Below are 21,985 nucleotides of genomic sequence, written 5' to 3' on the forward strand. Positions count from 1 at the left end.
AGTAATTAAAATTCTATGCTTTACATGTATTCTATTTTATTTTGGTGTTCTTTGATAATCTGTATGCAATGGAACATTTTATAATTTTAGATACTGTTTATGTGGTACTTACTAGTATTTTTTTATGTGTTTGCGAATTCAAGTACCTTTGAAAAATGATGTTTTATGAAATGACTTTCAGGATCCATTCATGACATTCTAAAAACCATCTATGTCTTCTATTTATTTTAATCTGTACATATTATTTAGTATGCTGTTTTACAGACATTTTTTAAAATCTATTGAAAGTAGTGCGATACTCTTAAGAAAATTCGTTCATGTTTAATGTATTAACCTCTTACCAAAAGAAGTGATATATTCCACATCCAATCGATTAATCTCTTCTCTCTTATTTTTAAATTTAGTTCGATTGTTTCCACCCTGCTAGCTCTTATGGATGGATTGGACAGCAGAGGAGAAATTGTGGTCATTGGTGCTACCAACAGATTGGATTCTATTGATCCTGCTTTACGAAGACCTGGTCGCTTTGACAGAGAATTTCTTTTCAGCTTACCTGATAAAGATGTAAGAATTTAAGTAACATCACTCAAATTTTGACAAAATATGTCACCCTTATCATGAACAAGTCTTGGTACAGTGAAAATTTGAAGGTTGAGTTTTGTATGTTCTGAAGCAAAGTTCTATGATTAACACCCAAATATGTATGTATATATTTTTAGGGGGTATTGCTCTATTTAAAGAAAATGTCAGATAATTTATTTCTTTTTTAAAATAATGCCTCCTTAAAAATACTCTTAAAATTCTTTCAATTTGAACACAGTCTTTGAATTTAATCATACAATTTTGTTTTGCTTCAGAACATATGGCAAATGGACAGTCAGTCCTTAGCCAATGTATTAGCCTTGGCGTTTTCATGGGTATCACCATGTTATTTTAAAACCACTTAATCTTTTGAGAACCAAGCAGAAAATATGGTAGAGCTGTCAGCACTCTTAAAAACAGTTCATATATATATATATATATATATATATATATATATATATATATTATTGATTTCAGAGAGGAAGGGAGAGGGGGAGAGACACATCAATGATGAGAGAGAATCATGGATCGGCCCCTCCTGCACACCCCCCACTGGGGATCGAGCCTACAACCCAGGCATGTGCCCTGACCGGGAATCGAACCATGACTTCCTGGTTCCTAGGTCAACGCTCAACCACTGAGCCAGGTTGGCCAGGCTAACAGTTCTTAATATGTACCAGAATGAGCAATAGTTATTTACTTTCTCTCATTCACTTTTATATGAATGGAACTTGAGTGCTATAAATGTAAATGTGTTTAATATAAAGTTCTTAAACTTGTATGAATACTTATTTTTTTTACTATTTTATATTTTTATTTAGGTACTAGAGGCCCGGTGCACAAAATTTGTGCATGGGGTGGGGGTCCCTCAGCCCGGCCTACACCCTCTCCAATCCGGGACTCCTCGGGGGATGTCCGACTGCATCAGACATCCCTCTTGCAATCCGGGACCACTGGCTCCTAACTGCTCACCTGCCTGCCTGCCTAATTTGCCCCTAACCCCTCTGCCTGCCTGCCTGATCTCCCCAACCCCTCTGCCTGCCTGCCTGATCACCCCTAACCCCTCTGCCTGATTACCCGTAACCACCTCTGCCTGCCTGCCTGATCGCCCCTGACCGCTCTCCCCTGCCGGCCTGATCACCCCTAACTGCCTGTGCCTTGGCCCCCACCACCATGGCTTTGTCCAGAAGGACGTCAGGTCTATCTGGTCTAATTAGCATATTACCCTTGTATTAGTATAGATTGATATTTTTAACATTTTTTAAAATTTTTTAAAAATATATTTTATTGATTTTTTTACAGAGAGGAAGGGAGAGAGAGAGAGAGTTAGAAACATGGGTGAGAGAAAAACATCAATCAGCTGCCTCCTGCACACTCCCTACTAGGGATATGCCCGCAACCAAGGTACATGCCCTTGACCGGAATCGAACCTGGGACCCTTGAGTCCGCAGGCTGACGCTCTATCCACTGAGCCAAACCGGTTAGGGCGATATCTTTAACATTTTAGATAATTAAAAGTATTTTAAATTGAAATTATTCTAATCTGAATAGCACTTACTTTATAATAGATGTAAAAAAAAATGTTTTTATTTGTAGGCTCGAAAAGAAATTCTGAAGATTCACACCAGGGATTGGAATCCTAAACCACTGGACATATTTCTAGAAGAACTAGCAGAAAACTGTGTTGGTAAACATTGCTTTTAAGCATTAAAAGGAATACATGCATTTCAAAGATATATAGTCTTGAAATGTTATAGTTAAAGAAATACAAAGTTATATTTGTTTCTTATCTCTACCATTCCCTTCCTACAAAGTTCGGATATGAAATAGAGATATTTGACAAATTAGCTGTTGGGGATTTTGAGAGCAAAGTAGGTAATAATAGGTATCTTTTGCTGTTTACAGTTTTCTAGTCATCCTGTTGAGCATTCTACATATATTTCAGGTAATTCTCACATCAGTCCTATAAAGTAGGTAACATTATTCCCATTTTACAAATGTAGAAATGGCTGACAGAGCTTACATGATTCTCCAAAGAGCTCACATCTAGAAAATGACAAACTGGAATTTGAAACTTGTCTGTGATTTTAAAACTGTTGCTCTTGACCTCTATGCTATATTAGTATTTGCCTATTTCACTCACAAAAGTTGATTTGTTGATGGTTATCACCACCATATTAGCCTTCTTACTCCTAAATATTTTGCTACTGTGTTGTTAGGGTGATTTTTAATTTTAACCATAGTCATGCTAATAGGATGGTAGTTTACTATTCCTTTTTTTCCTCTTTTTTTGCCTTGGGTAGGATACTGTGGTGCAGATATTAAGTCAATATGCTCTGAAGCTGCTTTATGTGCTCTGCGTCGACGCTACCCACAGATCTATAACACTAGTGAGAAACTACAGTTGGATCTCTCTTCAATTACTATCTCAGCTAAAGATTTTGAGGTAGCTATGCAAAAGATGATACCAGCCTCCCAAAGAGCTGTGACATCACCTGGGCAGGCACTGTCCACCATTGTGAAACCACTCCTGCAAAGCACTGTTCACCAGATCTTAGAAGCCCTTCAGAGAGTATTTCCACATGCGGAAATCAGAACAAATAAAGCACCAGACTCCGGTATGAAATTTGATCAATTATTTAAAGTTAATTTTCATAATCATAAAGCTAAATGTTTTATACATCTCAGAAATGTTTCTTTATACACAACATCTTGAAAGGAACTTGGTCGTGCTTTGCTTGGATATTTTAAGTTTGGAATGCATTTTTATATTTACAGCAGGTCCTCAAATAACATTGATTCATTTAACATCATTTCATTATAGCAATGATGAGATGCTATAGGAACTTAACTCTTGTTTATATCAATTAGCTTATGGTAAAATTGTTTTTTATACATGGTTTTGCTTAAAGTCACAGAACCTATTGACTGTTAAATGAGGACTTAACTGTACTTGTTATTCATATCTACACAATATTTTTGATTCTCTAAAAAATGTCATTGATTTACACTGATTTGCTAACTGAAGCACTGCATAAAAATTTGCTTTGCAATCCAGAAAAGTTACTAATGTACAATTTTTTGTTTGTTTATAGATATTTCTTGTCCTCTGCTAGAAAGTGACTTGGTATACAGTGATGATGATGTTCCATCAGTATGTGAAAATGGGCTTCCTCAAAATTCTTTTAATAAAGCAAAAGAAAATTTTAATTTTCTTCATTTGAATAGGTACATTTCCCTTGCAAATGAATTGTGTGTGTGTGTGTGTATGTGTAAATTCCCTAAAACTAAATGAGATAGTTGTTGAAAGATAAAAAAAAGACAACTAATCTTTCTTTTTTAAATTAAAATATCAAAAAAATTGTTCTTGCTATTGTCACTATAGTAGAAATATCACTGCATATGTATTCTTTTTTAAAATATATATATGTGTGTGTGTGTGTGTGTGTGTGTGTGTGTGTGTATATTCGATTTCAGAGAGGAAGGGAGAGGGGGAGATGGATAGAATCATTGATGAGCTGCCGCCTGCATCTCCCCCACTTCCCCCTACCCCACTGGGGATTGAGCCCACAACCTGGACATGTGCTCTCCTGGTTCATAGGTAGACGTTCAGCCATGGAGACATACTGGCCAAGCTGCATATGTATTCTTAAAAATTTGTGGACCACGCCCGGCTAGCTCAGTCGGTAGAGCATGAGACTCTTAAAAATTTGTGGAAGTTATTTCCAAAAACCATGTGAATCATGCTGATATGATTGCCCAATGAAACATTAAACATTTTTGACTATTTTAAGTTCATAGTTGGTAGTTTGGGAGAAAAATTTAAACTTTATATTTTTCTAAAACATAGCTTATTACTCATTTCTTTCAGAAATGCTTGTTATCAACCTATGTCTTTTCGACCAAGAATATTGATAGTGGGAGAACCAGGATTTGGGCAAGGTTCTCATTTGGCACCAGCTGTCATCCATGCTTTGGAAAAATTTGCAGTGTATACATTAGACATTCCTGTTCTTTTTGGAATCAGTACTACATCTCCTGAAGAAACATGTGCCCAGGTAATTCATTGTTGCCTAGATAAGCTATAAGACAAAGGAAACTTCCAGAGACAAAATGTAGAATTGCCTCATTTTTATTTTTATTTTTTATTTTTTTTGTGGTACTTTTCTTTGTTTACTGATTTGTAACTCTAGGATTAAAAAAAAATAAAACTAAAGCATAAATTTCTTGGTCATTAAAGAGTATGGGTTTAAATCCCATTTTCACCACTTAATATCTAAGTGACCTTAAGAGAGTTGTTAGATCTCTGCCTCATTTTCCTCATTTACAAAATGGAGATAATAGTATTTACCTTGTATGGCTGTTGTGAGAATTGTACTTGAAAGAGTGACTGCTATGTTGTAAGTACTCAGATATTTTGCTGCTTCTGTTTTTGCTATTTATATAAAAAAAAATTAATGAAAAGTTGTTTTACACTTATATTTTTATATTTAACCTTGGTTACAGTAGAAAAGTCTTCTATATATCTTGAGTTGTTTTCTAATTGCTTGAAACAGTTATGTTTTCTAATAATGAGACAAAACATTTATAAAAAGTATTGAGGGAAGCATTTTAGTTATTTAGTGAGGGTTTTTTGTTTTATTTTATTTTTTCCTATCACCCTTTATCTCCTCTATGCCCCCTTCCACCTCCACCCACCCCCCTATTTAAAAATTTTGATGGATTTATATGATAATTCTGGGAAGTTAAACATTGTTCCAAACTAAGCATTAAAAGCTAGCATTACTGATGTGCTGATTCTCTAACTGAATGTAAATCTTTTTCTCTCTACTAGATGATTCGTGAAGCTAAGAGAACAGCACCAAGTATAGTGTATATTCCTCATATCCACTTGTGGTGGGAAATAGTTGGACCAACACTCAAAGCCACTTTTACCACATTATTACAGAATATTCCTTCATTTGCTCCAGTTTTACTACTTGCAACTTCTGACAAACCCCATTCTGCTTTACCAGAAGAGGTAATTTGTGTGGGAAAATTTATTATACTTAAAAGTTATTTTTATTATTTTTTTTAATTAAATCTTTATTGTTCAGATTATTACAGTTGTTCCTCTTTTTTCCCCCATAGCTCCCCTCCACCCGGTTCCCCTCCCACCCTCCGCCCTCACCCCCCACACCACTGTCCTCATTCATAGGTGCACGATTTTTGTCCAGTCTCTTCCCGAATCCCCCACACCCCTTTCCCCCGCAAGAATAGTCAGTCCACTCCCTTTCTATGCCCCTGATTCTATTATAATCACTAGTTTATTCTGATCATCAGATTATTTATTCACTTGATTTTTAGATTCACTTGTTGATGGATGTGTATTTGTTGTTCATAATTTGTATCTTCTTCTTCTTCCTCTTCTTAAAAGATACCTTTCAGCATTTCATATAATACTGGTTTAGTGCTGATGAACCCCTTTAGCTTTTCCTTATCTGTGAAGCTCTTTATCTGACTTTCAATTCTGAATGCTAGCTTTGCTGGATAAAGTAATCTTGGTTGTAGGTTCTTGGTATTCATCACTTTGAATATTTCTTGCCACTCCCTTCTGGCCTGCAAAGTTTCTGTTGAGAAATCAGCTGACAGTCGTATGGGTACTCCCTTGTAGGTAACTGAGTCTCTTTCTCTTGCTGCTTTTAAGATTCTCTCTTTGTCTTGTGCTCTTGGCATTTTAATTATGATGTGTCTTGGTGTGATCCTCTTTGGATTCCTTTTGTTTGGGGTGCTCTGCGCTTCCTGGACTTGTAAGTCTATTTCTTTCACCAGGTAGGGGAAGTTTTCTGTCATTATTTCTTCAAATAGGTTTTCAATATCTTGCTCTCTCTCATCTTCTGGCACCCCTATAATTCTGATGTTGGTACACTTGAAGCTGTCCCAGAGGCTCCTTACACTATCTTCGTATTTTTGGATTCTTTTTTCATTTTGCTTTTCCGGTTGGGTGTTTTTTGCTTCTTCGTATTTCAAATCGTTGACTTGATTCTTGCGATCCTCTGGTCTGCTGTTGGGAGTCTGTATAATATTCTATATTTCAGTCAGTGTATGCTTAATTTCTAGTTGGTCCTTTATCACAACATCGAGGGTCTCACTAGATTTCTTGAGGGTCTCATTAAGTTTATCGGTGGTTTCTAGAAAATTCTTGAAAAACCTTAAAAGTGTGGTTTTTGAACTCTCTATCCAGTAGTTTGCTTTCCTCCATTTCTGTCATTTGTGTCCTGTTTGTTTGTCTCGGCATTTTTTATTCTTCGCTGTGTCGATAGAGTGGCTTTCTGTGCTAAGTGTCCTATAGGGCCCAGTGGCTTAGCCTCCCCAATTACCTGAGGTAGACACTCTTGGTGCACCCCGTTGTGGGCTTTGTGCACAGTCTTGTTGTAGTTAAGCCTTGATTGTTGTAGGTAACACTGGGAGGAATTGACCTCCAGGCCAATTGGCTGTGAGAATCAGCTGTGTCTACGGTGGGAGAACTTCTGTGCTGAAGACACCCTTATGGGGCAAGACTTGCTTCAGTGGGGCTTTGGTGCTCACTGAGTCTGCCCCCTGAGTGTGTCCTTTATGGATCTGAGGAGTTGTAATTGGATGGTCCCACTCTGACCACTGGGTACACTGGCTCTTGGATCTAAGAAGGTGCTAATCTAGCCTCTGCCTAAGGCTACCCAGCAGAGGCCAGCTGTAAAGCAGTGCAAGTTGCCCTGGGGCCTTGGGCCAGCTGCAGTTTGTTAAGTAATTTTCAGATTACAAAGGGCCGGGCCTTTCATATGCAAAAGCCTCCATGCATGGCTTGGGCAGGGTGGGGTCCCAGGGGATCAACAAGGTGGGCGGAGCGAGCAGTATGGCTGCTCTCAGTCCTGCCCTCAGAGGCCCCCCCCCCCCCCCCCCCCGCAATCGCTGCGAGCGCCTCCGAGAGAAAGCTGCCCTTGAGTTCCGACCAATGCCAGACAGTCCCGTTTCTCCCGTATGAGTCTGGGTCCCCAGAGACTCGCCCAGAACTGGAGCTCAGAGCTTGAGACTCCCTCCCGATTGAAAAAGACAATCTTGTCCTCAGCCGCCAGCCCTCTCCGCATGCACCTCCACAACTTTGTATTTTACTTCCGCACCGCACCTCCTCTGAGTCTTGGTATGCTTTTCTCTTTCCTTCTAGTTGTAGAATTTCCACTCAGCCAGCCTTCCTGTGGTTCTGGATGATGTCCGTTCTGTCTTTTAGTTGTATTTTTGAAGTGGTTGTGCGAGGCAGCAATTTCCGTTGTTTACCTATGCCGCCATCTTGGTTTCAAGAAAGTTATTTTTATTAAAATAACTTATAAAAATTCCAAATGCTTCAGAATGAATAAAATGATAAAAGCTTTCTTATCAAAGATAACATTGATACCTATTTGGTATATGTGCTTCTTAGGCAGGTTGATGTATGTATATGTGTATATGTATAGTAAGATTACATTATAGATTATTTTCTCTTCCATGAAGGGAATTATATATATGATGCATGCTTTATATGTTTTATATAATCTTCAGTATATGTCATATTCCTTTTAAGAGTAACATGGCTTTTCCCATTGTCTTAATGTACCATAATTTATTTATCCAAATCCTTGTGATTATGTATTTGGTTGTTTTCTAGAGTTCTTCTCTACTGAACTGCTACAGTGAACATTCTTGAGTTTTATTTATATGTTTATTTTGCATTCTTGGGTTTTAATTTGTATAAGCATTACTATGTGGTTTCTAGCATTCGTTTCTAAAAGTGAAATAACTGTAGCTTAAAGAGTATGCACATTGAACACTTTTTTAAAATCCTCCCCCGAGGATATGTTTCTATTGATTTTAGAGAGAGAGAAAGGGAGAGACAGAAAAACATCGATCAGCTACCTCCTGTACATGCCCCAGCCGGGAACTGAACCTGTGACACTTCGGTGCATGGTACGATGCTCCAATCAATTGAGCCACACTGGCCAGGGCCATTGAGCATTTTTGATAGTACCAAATTACTATCGAAGCTTATGCCTATTCATTGATTTATTTATTTAGTATTTTAATCTTTACCTGAAGATATTTTTTTTTTCCAGAGGGAGGAGGAGGAGGGAGGGAGAGGGAGAGAGACAGAGAGAGAGAGAAACATTGATGTGAGAGACACACATCGATTGGTTGCCTCCACACACCCCAACTGGGGTTGGCATGGAACCTGCAACCCAGTTACATGCCCTTGACTGAGAATTGAACCCATACTCCTTCAGTGTGGGAACATATGTCTAACCATTGAGCAACACAGGCCAGGGTTGTTTTCTTCTTGAACCTCTCTCATATCTCACTTTGACTGTGAAAGTGAATTGATTTCAACAAAACCCTTTTAAGTAAAATATTACCATGTCAGTTACCAGAATCGAGTTTTAAAGAAGATCCCATTTTTTTAATTCTTAATCTGTTATATGCCTGGTTTATTCATAAATGTGGCATATATAAAAGATTTGCTTTTAAAAATTGTTTATTTATTAAATAACTTAGATTGTCATTAAAATTGTTGCATTTATTTTCATTTTTAAGGTGCAAGAATTATTTATCCGTGATTACGGAGAAATTTTCAATGTTCAGCTACCTGGTAAAGAAGAACGGACAAAATTTTTTGAAGATTTAATTCTAAAACAAGCTGCTAAGCCTCCTATATCAAAAAAGAAAGCAGGTTAGTTCCTATATCAAAGTTAGTATATAGTGGTTTTGAGGAAGTGGGAATAAAGTATTAGTTAATGGCTTTGCCATCTTATATTATTACAAGCTTAAAACCTCAGGCATGAGGTTGCTACCTCTATTGCTTAAAAATCTGTTTTCCATTAAAATAGACTAAAGTTCCTAAAGCCCACACAGCCTTTCAAGTATAGCTTCTATCTGTGTGTACTTTGGGCCTGAATTCATAGTATAGCCCCAATCTGTCTTTCTAAGCCCATTTTTGGCACTTTTTGTTAACTCCCTCCTTCCACTTCTTTCCTTACAAAGCATTCTGTTTTTAAACCATGCACAACATATTTCTGCCTTTTCATAAATTCATTCATGCTTGCTCTCTTAGTAATGCTTCTATCCTCACCCCTATTTCTGCCTAAGGAACTCTTTGTCCTTCTAGTATAACTCATTTTTTCTTCCTTAACATATCTAAGCAAAATTAATTTTTTATTCTTTCATACTACCAATATGATATTACATTGATGTTATAATTATGTCTCTTACTCCCTTAATAATAGATTGCTAACTTATTGCGACAATACTCTCATATTCCTTTTTTTGTCCTGAGTACTCAGTACTCTTTAAACAAAATTAAATTTCTGTTGTATTTGAAATATACCCAGTTGTTCATCAGTTCAAAAATTAACTAGTAAAAAAACCTTTTTAATAGTTAGAATATTTTTGTCCTGGAAATAATGCATTTTCAAAGTTGTAATCACCTTTTAAATTATCTAAAAATGGAACAGAGGCAGTGGCTTGGAAATTAGCATTTCAAATTACATGTTAACAGTTATTGCTGGGGGGGATGTATTCCGTGTTAGTATTCCAAATCCTCTGATTCCTGGCAGATGTAAGGAGCATAACCCTGAAAGTCTGACTACTGTGCACTGAATGATTTATCACTCTTGATATGATGGGAGAGTAGTAACTAAAATCTTCCATTTATGTGAAGTTTTGCAGGCCTTGGAGGTACTCCCAGTAGCACCACCACCTGAGCCAAGACCATTGACAGCAGAAGAAGTGAAACAACTAGAAGAACAAGAAGAAAATACATTTAGAGAACTGAGGATTTTCTTAAGAAATGTTACACATAGGCTTGCTATTGATAAGCGATTCAGAATATTTACTAAGCCTGTTGACCCTGATGAGGTATTGATTTAATCTTAGAATCGAATGTTTTCTAAACTATAATGCTCCTAAAGTAGAGATTATTTGAATAGTTTATGTGGTTCTTTGCCTACACGCTGAACTTGTTTTCTCTATATGAAAACCTACGAAGAGTGTCCTAAGCACATGGAAACTTCAAGAACTATTTAACACATTTTCCTTTCCTACAGAGAATAGACAACTAAATATGTCTGCTCAACCCAAACATTCTAGAAGCAGTCTGTGAATGTCTTATTTCTAATGCTACATGATCTTATTCTTGCATACACAGAGTGAGCTGGAGAGCAAGCTTTTACGTTTTTATTGAAGGATGGGTGGCGTTTGGTTGAGGAAAGAGGTATAGGCTATTACTGGAGAGATAGTTGCACAAGACTAAGAACAAATACAAAATAAAACCAACCTTAAAGAGAGTCAGAGGTTTCATATTAATATATTATCATTATCTCTTATGTATTTATTCTCCCTCTCTCCTGTATTGCTTGACAAAGAAACTTTACTCAAATGTATTTTTGTTCAGAGTTAATTTAGTGACTTGGTCATTTGCTTGAATTTTAGGTTCCTGATTATGTTACTGTAATAAAGCAACCAATGGACCTTTCATCTGTAATCAGTAAAATCGATCTCCACAAGTATCTGACTGTGAAAGACTATTTGAGTGATATTGATCTGATCTGTAGTAATGCTTTAGAATACAATCCAGATAGAGATCCTGGAGGTGAGCATTAGTGGAATGGGGGCTGCTAACTAACTTCAAGGGTTGATTTTTATGCCAGGTGCTATATTATAAACATTTTACATTCACAGTACCATTTAGTCCATATACCAGCCTTACCCCTTATTTTACAATGGAAGAAAATAAAGTTTTGCAAGGTTGAAGAACTTATTCAAGGTTATACTGCCAGGCAGTGGCAGAGGCAAAATTTGAATACAGGTTTCTTTCACTTCAAAATCCTTGTGTTTATTACATAATATATTCTCTAATGAGACTCAACATTGCATAACAACTTAGCTTGTTTCCTTTGTAGGATAATATTCTTTCTCACATTGGAAAAATAAACACTCTCTGTAATCAAATAGGTTTGAAATAATTTTCTTGGTTATGACCATCATAATTTTTATTACAAAAGTAATACAATATTTTAAAAACTAAGTCTTCCATTTCCTTTCTTCAAAAGTGGACACTTAAGTTTGAGGATATCTTTCTAGACCTTTTCCATGCATGTACCCATTCTACCCTCACCCAATCTATTAAACATTTTGTAAAGTACAGGATTTTTAAAAATTACATATTTGTTCATCTGTAATCAGAAGTGGGGAACCTTTTTTCTGCCAAGGGCCATTTGGATATTTACAACATCATTTGCTTAATATAAATTTATGTTCCTGCCCTAACCAGTTTGGCTCAGTGGATAGAGCGTTGGCCTGCAGACTGAAGGGTCCCAGGTTCGATTCCAGTCAAGGGCATGTACCTTGGTTGTGGGCATATCCCCAGTGGGGGGTGTGCTGGAGGCAGCTGATCGATGTTTCTCTCATCGATGTTTCTAACTCTCTATCCCTCTCCGCTCCTCTCTGTAAAAAATCAATAAAATATATTTTTAAAAAATAAATTTATGTTCATTTGAAAAAAGCTCCTAGATTTATTGAATTTTGAGTCCCACCTGGAGTTGCCTTGGCAGGACCAGACCAAATGATTTCGAGGGCCTTATACGGCCCATGGGCCAGACATTCCCCATCCCTGATACACATAATGATGCATTTAAATATCTACATATTTCAGATAAACTTATTTATTTCCAAAAATATTTTTCTTCTGGTGCTTCTTTTTCTTTTTTAGCTTCCTGTTCTTGTTTTATAGATGCAGTGTCAACACTTTCAGTGGATAGTATAGTTTTAATAGTCTGTTTCCTACGTTAACAATCCTCTAGTACAGTGCTTCTCAACCTTCCTAATGCCATGACCCTTTAATATAGTTCCTCATGTTGTGGTGACCCCCAACCATAAAATTATATTTGTTGCTTCTTCATAACTGTAATTTTGCTGCTGTTATGAATCGTAATGTAAATATCTGGTATGCAGGATGTATTTTCATTGTTACAAATTGAACATAATTAAAGCATAGTGATTAATCACAAAAACAATATGTAATTATATATGTGTTTTCCGATGGTCTTAGGCAACCCCTGTGAAAGGGTCGTTTGACCCCCAAAGGGGTCTCGACTCATAGGTTGAGAACTGCTGCTCTAGTACATTGGCTGCTACACTTGTTTGTGCTTGTAAATTAGATTAATTAGCATAGGGGCCTACTAAGTTTCTTCAGCAATTGAAAAGTTCACTTTCCCTGGGCTTTTCCAGACTTCTGGTGGTAAACAGTGGAAACAGGCTACTAAACTGGAAATGCCACTTAACTAGAAGGAAGGAACATTTACCGTGGAAGCAAAGGGTTTTTTCTCTTTGGCTTCTTCTCTTTCTGTCCATGTGGCAGCATGGACCAGTGGTGTTCAAACTTTATGAAGTACAAATCTCCTATAGGACTTGTTGAGATTCAGAATTTCTGAATCTGTAGATAGTGTAAGGGCCTGAGAATTTACTTTTCTGGCAAGTTCCTCGGTGATTCTCATGCCCCCACACTTCAGAAACAAATGCTCCAACTTTGCTCTGCTTTTCTTTAGGCCCAGATGCCATGTTAGAAGCTCCCTCCAACATCCCTTCTGATATTGTAGCTATTGATGTCATCTACATCTTGGGTGTGAATATTGCAGACTATTGCATGTGAGAAGGACTGATAAAACCCATTCAATCAACCTTGTAATTCATTTATTGTCTGCTTTCTGCCTCAGTATATTCCAGTTTACGGTAGTTGGACTCAGTTTAGGATTTCTTCCAGTGTTTCTCGTGTAGGGTTGCTCTTTCATTGTCTTTGCTTAGTTTCTCTGTCAATGCAGTAATCTCTGTGTCTCTTCCAGAATTATTTTACATTCTATTCACTAATGACACTGATAGACTTCCTTTCTGTTTTTGTTTGTTTTGTCATTATATTTAATCTTGCTATTGATTGATTCTTAGATTTTTTTTCTGATATTTCAAAGGGGTCTGGAAAGGACATAGCAATAAAATTGTTTGGATTTAGTGTGCCATATTGAATTAGATGTCCAGGACACTAGATTAGCACAAAGAAAATAATTACACAATTTTTGTAACTTACTATTCATGATAAAGCTAAAAAAAGGAATTGTAATGGCTATAATCTTAAACCTAAAATGTTAAGTTTATTTTTGTGGGAAGTTATTAAAAGGAGAAAATTTTAAATCCTTTATTCATTTTTCAGATCGTCTTATTAGGCACAGAGCCTGTGCTTTAAGAGATACTGCCTATGCAATAATTAAAGAAGAACTTGATGAAGACTTTGAACAGCTTTGTGAAGAAATTCAGGAATCTAGAAAGAAGAGAGGTAGGAAAATTATTTGGCAATAGAAAAAGATGCTTTTGATGTATTGTGAGTGCTTTTAATTCTTCAGGTAATTTTGAAATCTAGAAATTTGATTTGACATTTCATGTGTCTATAAGGTTGTAGCTCCTCCAAATATGCCCCATCTTATTACCATGTGATGCCAAAGCAAAATTCCACTTCTGCTGGTGATAAAAGATTGGATCCAGAGCAGAATGAAAAGCTCAAGATGCTCAATATTCCTGTGGCTTGCAGCACTCCTGGTAAGTGCACTTGGGTAATTTTTACTTATGAAATTGTAACCTTTATGCTCTTCCAATGCCATTTACTTTCTCCCTCAGTTTCCTTTATTTATATTGATTTAGTGAATTACATTGGTTTGGTTAATATTGAGGAAGCTATGCATTCTTGAAATCCAGGTTGTAATGATATGCCACTTGCAGTCCCAATTCATTTTCATCTAATTGTGGATTGATTTGATTTGAAACTGATTTTCATTTCCTTAAAATCCTCGTCATTTCCTATTCCTCCTTATTTTTAGGGTATACCTTTATAGGGTACCAACCCAAAGCCTGTGGGTTTTCCAAAGACCTCTCTTCCTTGGCAGGCTCTTAATTCCATTTTTTGTTCTTTAAGCCCGAAGAATGTGAAACTCTCAGCTCTTCATTTGTTTTCCCAGATTTAGTTGTCTTAATTCCTTAATACCTTATTAGACTCCAATGCTTTTAAACAGAAATTTTAAAAGTGTGTGTGTGTGTATTTTACTGGGGTTGGAATTTTCCCTTATTGTATTGCATGTTTTTCCATTTTGGGATACTTGATTTGAAATAGGTAAGCCCTACTTTTGTAAAAAACGGGAAGAGGCAGGAAGGAAAGGAAGGATGAGAAAGGCAAACCAGCAAGAAACCTATACTACCAGAGGGTTCTCAGTCAAATAAATTCTAAGCAAGTATATATGTGAAAATTGGGGACATGAAAAATGACTCCCTTAAAACAATGCATTCCTAGCTATATCCCCTACAGGATTACATGCATTATGTTTACCAAAGACACATACAAGAATGTTCATAGAACAAATATTCAAAATAGCCCAACACTTGGACCAACCCAAATGTCCATCAACAGTAGGATTGAAAATGTGGACTATTGTACAACAGTGACAATGATTAAACTTCACCTACATTTAACAGTATAGATGAATCTCCCAAGCATAATGTTACAGTATGGCTATATACTGTGTCTGGTTTAGGCAGAAAGTTTAATCTTTGTATACCTTAGTTTCACCTCTGTAAAATGATGTTGATAATGGTAACAAACCTGATCAGGTTAAAGTGAAATTTCAGTAACTTTTAGTATACATTAAGAACTTAGAAGAGTTGCCGAAACCGGTTTGGCTCAGTGGATAGAGCGTCGGCCTGCAGACTGAAAGGTCCCAGGTTTGATTCCGGTCAAGGGCATGTACCTGGTTTGCAGGCACATCCCCAGTGGGAGATGTGCAGGAGGCAGCTGATCGATGTTTCTCTCTCATCGATGTTTCTAACTCTCTATCTCTCTCCCTTCCTCTCTGTAAAAAATCAATAAAATATATTAAAAAAAAAAAAAAAAGAACTTAGAAGAGTTTCTACTGTATGATAGGCATTTAAATGTAAGCCATTTTTAATCTTGCCTTTTCTTGCTTTAATCTTCCATAATAATTTTATGGTTGGGGATCACCACAACATTTCCTCAGACTACTGCCAAAATGTTCTTTGTAATACATGCAGCAGACAGATCATCCGTTGCCCTCCTTAAAATTATTCAAGGTTTTATTTTATTATTTTTAAATACATTTTTATTGATTTCAGAGAGGAAGGGAGAGGGAAAGAGAGAAACACCAATGATGAGAAAGAATCATTGATCGCTGCCTTCTGCATACCCCACAATGGGGATCAAGCCCGCAACCTGGGCATGTACCCTTAACCAGGAATCGAACTGTGACCTCCTGGTTCATAGGTTAATGCTCAACCACTGAGCCATACTGGCTGGGCATTATTCAAGATTTTTTAAAAAATTATTCAAGATAAAACTCAAACTCCTCAGAATGACAGGTCATTGCCCACTTCTCTGTCTTCTTGTAGTACTATATATTTCTGTTTGTATACAAACCATTCAAAACTATGGTGGTTTCTCAAACTTGCTTACCCTGTTATATATCAAGGTATTTTTCTCCCCACTTACCTAGACTTAGAAAATTGTTGAATTCTTTTATCCTTTTTCTTTTAATTCTCTGAAGCTCAGTTGAAGAGAAAAATCCGCAAAAAGTCGAAGTGGTACTTAGGCACCATCACAAAACGAAGGAAGATTTCACAGACAAAAGATGGCAGCCAAAATGTCACAGATGACAAAATTGAGAGTGATACAGAGGAAAATCACGATATAAGTGTAGACCACATCGAGACTGGAAACACAGGAGAGTCTTCAATGGAAGAAAATGAGATGCAGCAAAATGGCTCTGAAAGCAAAATAGATTTGGGAAATAACTCAAGTACCTGTAGTATTGAGAATGAACTTGAATCTGGGAAGGCTGCAGCAAGTACAGAACTGAAGAAAGATAAGATCACTTGCAGTGGAGATTCTTTAAGCTCTCAAGTAATAAATGTTTCTAATGAAAGTGAAGCAAAAGGTAGGTCTCAATTAAACAACTTACTAGTTTTAAAAGATGTTTTACTCCAAGTTCTTAAGCAACTAATTACCATCTCAATTTAGTCCTTTGTCCTGTCTTTTATAGTTCAATATTAATTCATTAGGAAAGATAGCATTATCTTTAATAACTATAGAGCTAATAAATTCACTGTTGCTAAAAGAATACTGTGGCATCTAATGGATCTGGATTTGAGCCCCTAGTCCAGCGGTTCTCAACCTGTGGGTCGCGACCCCTTTGGGGGTTGAACGACCCTTTCACGGGTCGTCTAAGACCATCGGAAAACACATATATAATTACGTATTGTTTTTGTGATTAATCACTATGCTTTAATTTTGTTCAATTTGTAACAATGAAAAGACATCCTGCATATCAGATATTTACATTACGATTCATAACAGTAGCAAAATTACAGTTATGAAGTAGCAATGAAAATAATTTTATGATTGGGGGTCACCACAGCATGAAGAATTGTATTAAAGGGTCGCGGCATTAGGAAGGTTGAGAACCACTGCCCTACTTGCTAGCTTGTGACCTTGGGCAAGGTTCTTGACCTATCAGTCTAGTTTTCTCTTCTGCAGAATTGGGGTAGATAGCTGAGGGTAATGAGATATTTTAAGGATTGAGTAAAATAATTAATCTAAAGCAAGAAGTGAAGTGATTTGGCTCTGCTGTTTTTTTAAAGCTAGCAGGATACCCTCATTTTTAAGCAAGATAAGCAGTTTCCTCTGATTCTTGCTGAGTGGTGTAGAACAACTGTAATCTCAATCATTCCTCTATTCATAGGTTAAGTCCAAGATTATTTATATCCTATTTCTGCTTCCAAAGTTTTTCATTGAGAATTGTCTTCATCTGGATCTTCTTGGATCTTTGGCAGTAGATTTGTTTGATCTTTGGAAAAGGCAAACATTATTTGGTCTTAAAAGTAAAAAGAGCAGGAATAAGGTCAACATTTTCTTTTGATCAATGACAAGTATTAAGTGAGTTGAGGAGACTTTTCCCCCAGTGGCTTATATGCTGTAGGTAAATCTTTTTCAAATACTTCCTTAAAATGAGTTCCAGTGTGTTTGAGTAATCATAGCAGAACGGGCTAGGATGCAGCCTTTCCAGTATAGATGATTTAAATGTTAATCTTCTGACTATGTAATTTAGTATGTTTTGTTTGGGTTCAGAATTGTTTTATTTTTCTTTTATTATTATCATCTTTAAAAGGACACTATTTAGTGGGACATATACTTGTTTACATATTAAGAAACTGAGTTCTTGTCTGGGGTCTTATAACAGGTATGTTGACCTTAGAAAAGCCTCTTCACCTTTATTGGCCTCATTTTTTTAATCTATCAGTGAGTAGATTGTCCTAGATTAGGGATATGCAAACCTTTTTTGTATAGTGCCATATATGAAATATTTAGCTGCACAGTATCTGTTACAACTACTCAAACCTGTCAGAAAAGCTACACTGACAAGCATATGTAAAATGGGAGTGGTTGTGTTCTAATAAAACTTTATTTATAATGGTAGGCCAGATTTGGTCTGTGGGTAGTCGTTTGCAACTCCTATTCTCGAATACTCAGGTTCCTTCCAGCTCTTAAATTCTGTGAGTCTTATGCCTAAGTAGAAAACAGTTGAGGATCCCCTGAAATACTCAATTTGAGAAATACTCAAATGTTCTTAATTTTTGAGTGTGTAAGTGGCAGCATTTTATTCTTACAGCAGAATCAGTATACCAGAATTGGTATTTGTGTCTTAATAAATATTTCCTGCAATTTAATCTGCCTAATATTTACTTTAGGCATTATAATGTCTATTTACCAAATAGTAATGTTATTTAATCACTTGTTCTAGAGAGGTGGATTCTGCAAATGACTCAAGCTAGACATTCCCAAATAGAGCAACAGCAGCTCATCAGTGCTGAAAAGGCTTTGGCAATTCTTTCACAGCCTGTACCCTCACTTGTTGTGGACCACGAGCGATTACAAGTATGTAAATTGAAATTGTAATGCTATCATTGTGCAGATGAGTAACATAGCCCACCAAAAGAGAACTGTAATAGTATTTTGTATCAATTTGGAATGTAATAAATAATGATCTTTTATGAAAGGGTAAGTTTGGCATAGAATAACTTATAAATGTGGTGGTTGGAGGTGGCTAATATATTGATATTACAGTTTTAACAAACCTGACTACGTTATTTATCCCATAAATTGTTTTTATGACTGTTACCTATGACTATTTTAGTTAGTTTTTACTTAGCCATAATGGCATGTTTTATGAGGTAATGACATAGCCTGCCTGCTAGGGCCAGCCTTGAGGAATCACAGAAATCCAATGACCATTTCAGTCATGAGAAAAAACACTAAGCCAATGGAAAATCCTTTTTATAAGAAAAAGAATTTTAAAGTGGTGAGGTAATTCATCATTTATGAAGTTCTTTCTCTTTTTATTTCACATAATGAAATTAGTTACTATATACTGATAGTGTAATAAAATACCCTGCAAAAACGGTGCTTTTTTCCCTATTAATCTAGGTCATCTGTAGAGATTTATGACTAGAATTGAAATTGGTAACCTCCTCAGCTATAGTTTTTAGAATGGAAGTTACCCAGGGCAGAGACTAGGATCATAAAATGATGATAAGTTAACTACAGCCAATTACAGAGGCTGCGATTTCGCATCAGATGACTTGGTCTGTCCTCTCTCTGGTTTATATGCTAAAAATTCCCCAAATCTTCTAAATTAAAACATCTCAGAGAATTTATCTCTCACATATAAACACTTATATTTTCTTTTAGAATCTTTTGAAGACTGTTGTTAAAAAGAGTCAGAAATACAACCTTTTTCAGTTGGAAAATTTGTATGCAGTAATCAGCCAGTGTATTTATCAGCATCGCAGGGACTATGACAAAACAACACTTATTCAGGTAAACTAATCTATATAAGAAATTAACTTATTTTATAAAAATTTTTAAAGACCATTGTTTAATATATTCAAACAACGGAACTATAATATGAGCAAATTATGGGAAAATCTTTATTTTCTGTTTGTATTAATGAAGATATGTAGCTCCTTTTCAAGATATACCTATTTTTCTTTACTTGATCTTGCTTTACAGGGGGCATTATAGTTCTAACTTTTAAAATAGATACTGAACAAATAAATAAATAAATAAATAAATAAATAAATAAATAAAAATAGATACTGGAAAAAAGAAAATAAAAACAGATATTGGATGATACCTATATAGTATAATATAAATATTACTGGTACCAAATATATACCTACTAGTATATGTAGTATTTAGTATACCTACTAAAGTATACTGTAGTACCTACATGGTATCATATATGTAATACTGGTACCTATAAATAGGTACATCAGTGCCTTGATTATAACTATTTGAATTTAACATAAGATGATCGCATTTCAGACTCATTTGAAAGGGATTTAAATAATGAAGTCCCATCAGTGATATCAGTTTATGTGATAGTCTTAAATACTGAACTAAATTTTTGTTTTCACTATCAGATATATACATGGGTAATAAATTCTTAAGGGTGTTTACTGGAAAAAAAAAAAGCAATACAATAATGTTTCCTTAGCGTTTCCACATTGAAACTTACTACTTTTCCTTTTTACCCTTTATCTAGAAAATGGAGCAAGAGGTAGAAAACTTCATTTGTTCCAGATCCTGATGTCATGGTATCACATATTCTTTATATTCTGTTTTTACTTAGTTCACCTCTGTCATGTTCACATAACTGATGCAAGGTGAAATCCTGCATCTTTAAGAAAAATATTAAAATAGTAAATAAAAATATTTAAACTTTTAGTATCTATGTACATGTGTAAGATAAATTACAGAGATAAAATGCTGGGAGTTTGATGGAACAAGGCACTGTAGTAATAGTAATGCTATGGCATATCAGTAGTTGAAATGTGGACGACTCAATATAAAGATAGCTTATGTTTTATGGCAATGAAGAGTAATTAGTGACATTGATTTTTTTTGTTTTAAGCACTTTTAATGTTACCCATCCTGCAGTAGTTTATTGCATCAGACTAGAAACTTAACCATTGTATCTTTGCCATCCTTTTGTTGTCTTCAGTACCCATCTCTCATCTGCCTTTAGCTTGCTCTGCTCATTCACATAAAAGCCAGTGTTCAATTCATGAGGGCCCTTGACAATTTTTGGCTGCACCACAATTCTGTACCTGAATGTCAAAATAAATGCTTTTTGGATAACATTTTTATAATTCTTATTTGGGTTAATAAATTTTAAATATTTTTAGTTAAGTCTTGTAATTATACACAACAAACATAACTACTTTGTTGAACAGCTTTTTAATAACACAAAGTTTTTATATTTGAAAAATGTTTATATCCTTCTAAATTTGTGTTTAGGTTATATTCTATATATATTTTTATATGCAATTATATAAATATAATGAATTTTTGTAATAATGGTACCAAAAATGCATTTCTTAAAGGAATAAAACCATTCACCACCATGCACATTCTTTTTCTTTTTTCTTTTTCTTTTTTTTAGGAGCCATTCTAATATTTGTAAAATAGCTTCTATTGGGAACTTTCAAAAAGTGTTGGGAATAATGATCTCAAATGAGAGATTCTGGATTCTAATAGTTTCAAAGTTGAGCAGCCTTTTGTTGATTTACCTGGATATTGTATTTAAAGCATTTTAAAACCCAGTAATTCAGATACCTTAATTAAAAGATAATCTCTTAGTAATGCATAAAGCAATGCCATTCACTATAAATATCTGAGTATGTGCATATTCCTGGATGCATGCACGTATACACATACATACTTATTTTTATTGAAATTTATTATAATTTATTCCAGATGCATCTTTTATAACTAGGATTTCATTTTGTATGTATAATTTCTTTAATAAATGTTAAATGTAAAAATGGTTTCTCAAGTTTGTTTCTATTTCTTCATCATTTTAAATTGTCTTAAAGATAATTCAGTGCAAAACAGGTATAAAATTTTGTTTTATTACTGCTTATCATTTATAATGTTGACATTGGAATGTTTATATGGTATAGGTTTTTTAGCTACAAAGACTAATGTGCTTCCTGTCCTTTTCATGACATTGTCTACAGACATGGGAAGTAATAGGTCTACATTCCTAGATTTTCAAAACCGTACGGAATAGCAAGCCTGGAATGCTTCTTTCTCATTTGTTGCTAAAAGTACAGTCAGTCTATAATAATTAGGCAAGAAAAAGAAATAAGAGACATCCAAATGGGAAAAGAAGTCAAACTATTCACAGGTGACATGATCTTATAGAGAGTCCACAAAAATATGTTAAAGCTAATAAATGAATTCAGCAAAGTGACA

General features: G+C 35.5%; 1 protein-coding gene across 5 annotated transcripts in view; it reads left to right on the plus strand.

Moving 5' to 3' along the window:
• Positions 1–21,985, plus strand: part of ATAD2 (ATPase family AAA domain containing 2) — an 81,485-nt gene that overhangs the window by 51,462 nt on the left and 8,038 nt on the right. For 2 of the 5 annotated variants that reach the window (XM_070392028.1, XM_070392033.1), the window contains exons 14-29: positions 405–564; positions 2,179–2,265; positions 2,488–2,527; positions 2,886–3,200; positions 3,678–3,810; positions 4,454–4,640; positions 5,417–5,602; positions 9,160–9,295; positions 10,283–10,479; positions 11,053–11,212; positions 13,823–13,945; positions 14,062–14,205; positions 16,215–16,604; positions 18,468–18,601; positions 19,415–19,543; positions 20,271–20,967. In XM_070392028.1, the coding sequence (XP_070248129.1) occupies positions 405–564; positions 2,179–2,265; positions 2,488–2,527; positions 2,886–3,200; positions 3,678–3,810; positions 4,454–4,640; positions 5,417–5,602; positions 9,160–9,295; positions 10,283–10,479; positions 11,053–11,212; positions 13,823–13,945; positions 14,062–14,205; positions 16,215–16,604; positions 18,468–18,601; positions 19,415–19,543; positions 20,271–20,315 (2,566 nt within the window). In that variant the 3' untranslated portion in view covers positions 20,316–20,967. Of the gene's footprint in view, positions 1–404; positions 565–2,178; positions 2,270–2,487; positions 2,528–2,885; positions 3,201–3,677; positions 3,811–4,453; positions 4,641–5,416; positions 5,603–9,159; positions 9,296–10,282; positions 10,480–11,052; positions 11,213–13,822; positions 13,946–14,061; positions 14,206–16,214; positions 16,605–18,467; positions 18,602–19,414; positions 19,544–20,270; positions 20,968–21,170; positions 21,524–21,985 lie in introns of those variants that run through there. The other 3 variants (XM_070392029.1, XM_070392030.1, XM_070392031.1) reach the window with 3 other exon arrangements.

The sequence above is a fragment of the Myotis yumanensis genome, unplaced genomic scaffold (genome assembly GCF_028538775.1).
Source record: "Myotis yumanensis isolate MYYU_CA2020_CCGP unplaced genomic scaffold, mMyoYum1.0.hap1 SCAF_15, whole genome shotgun sequence".
Lineage (NCBI taxonomy): Eukaryota > Metazoa > Chordata > Mammalia > Chiroptera > Vespertilionidae > Myotis > Myotis yumanensis.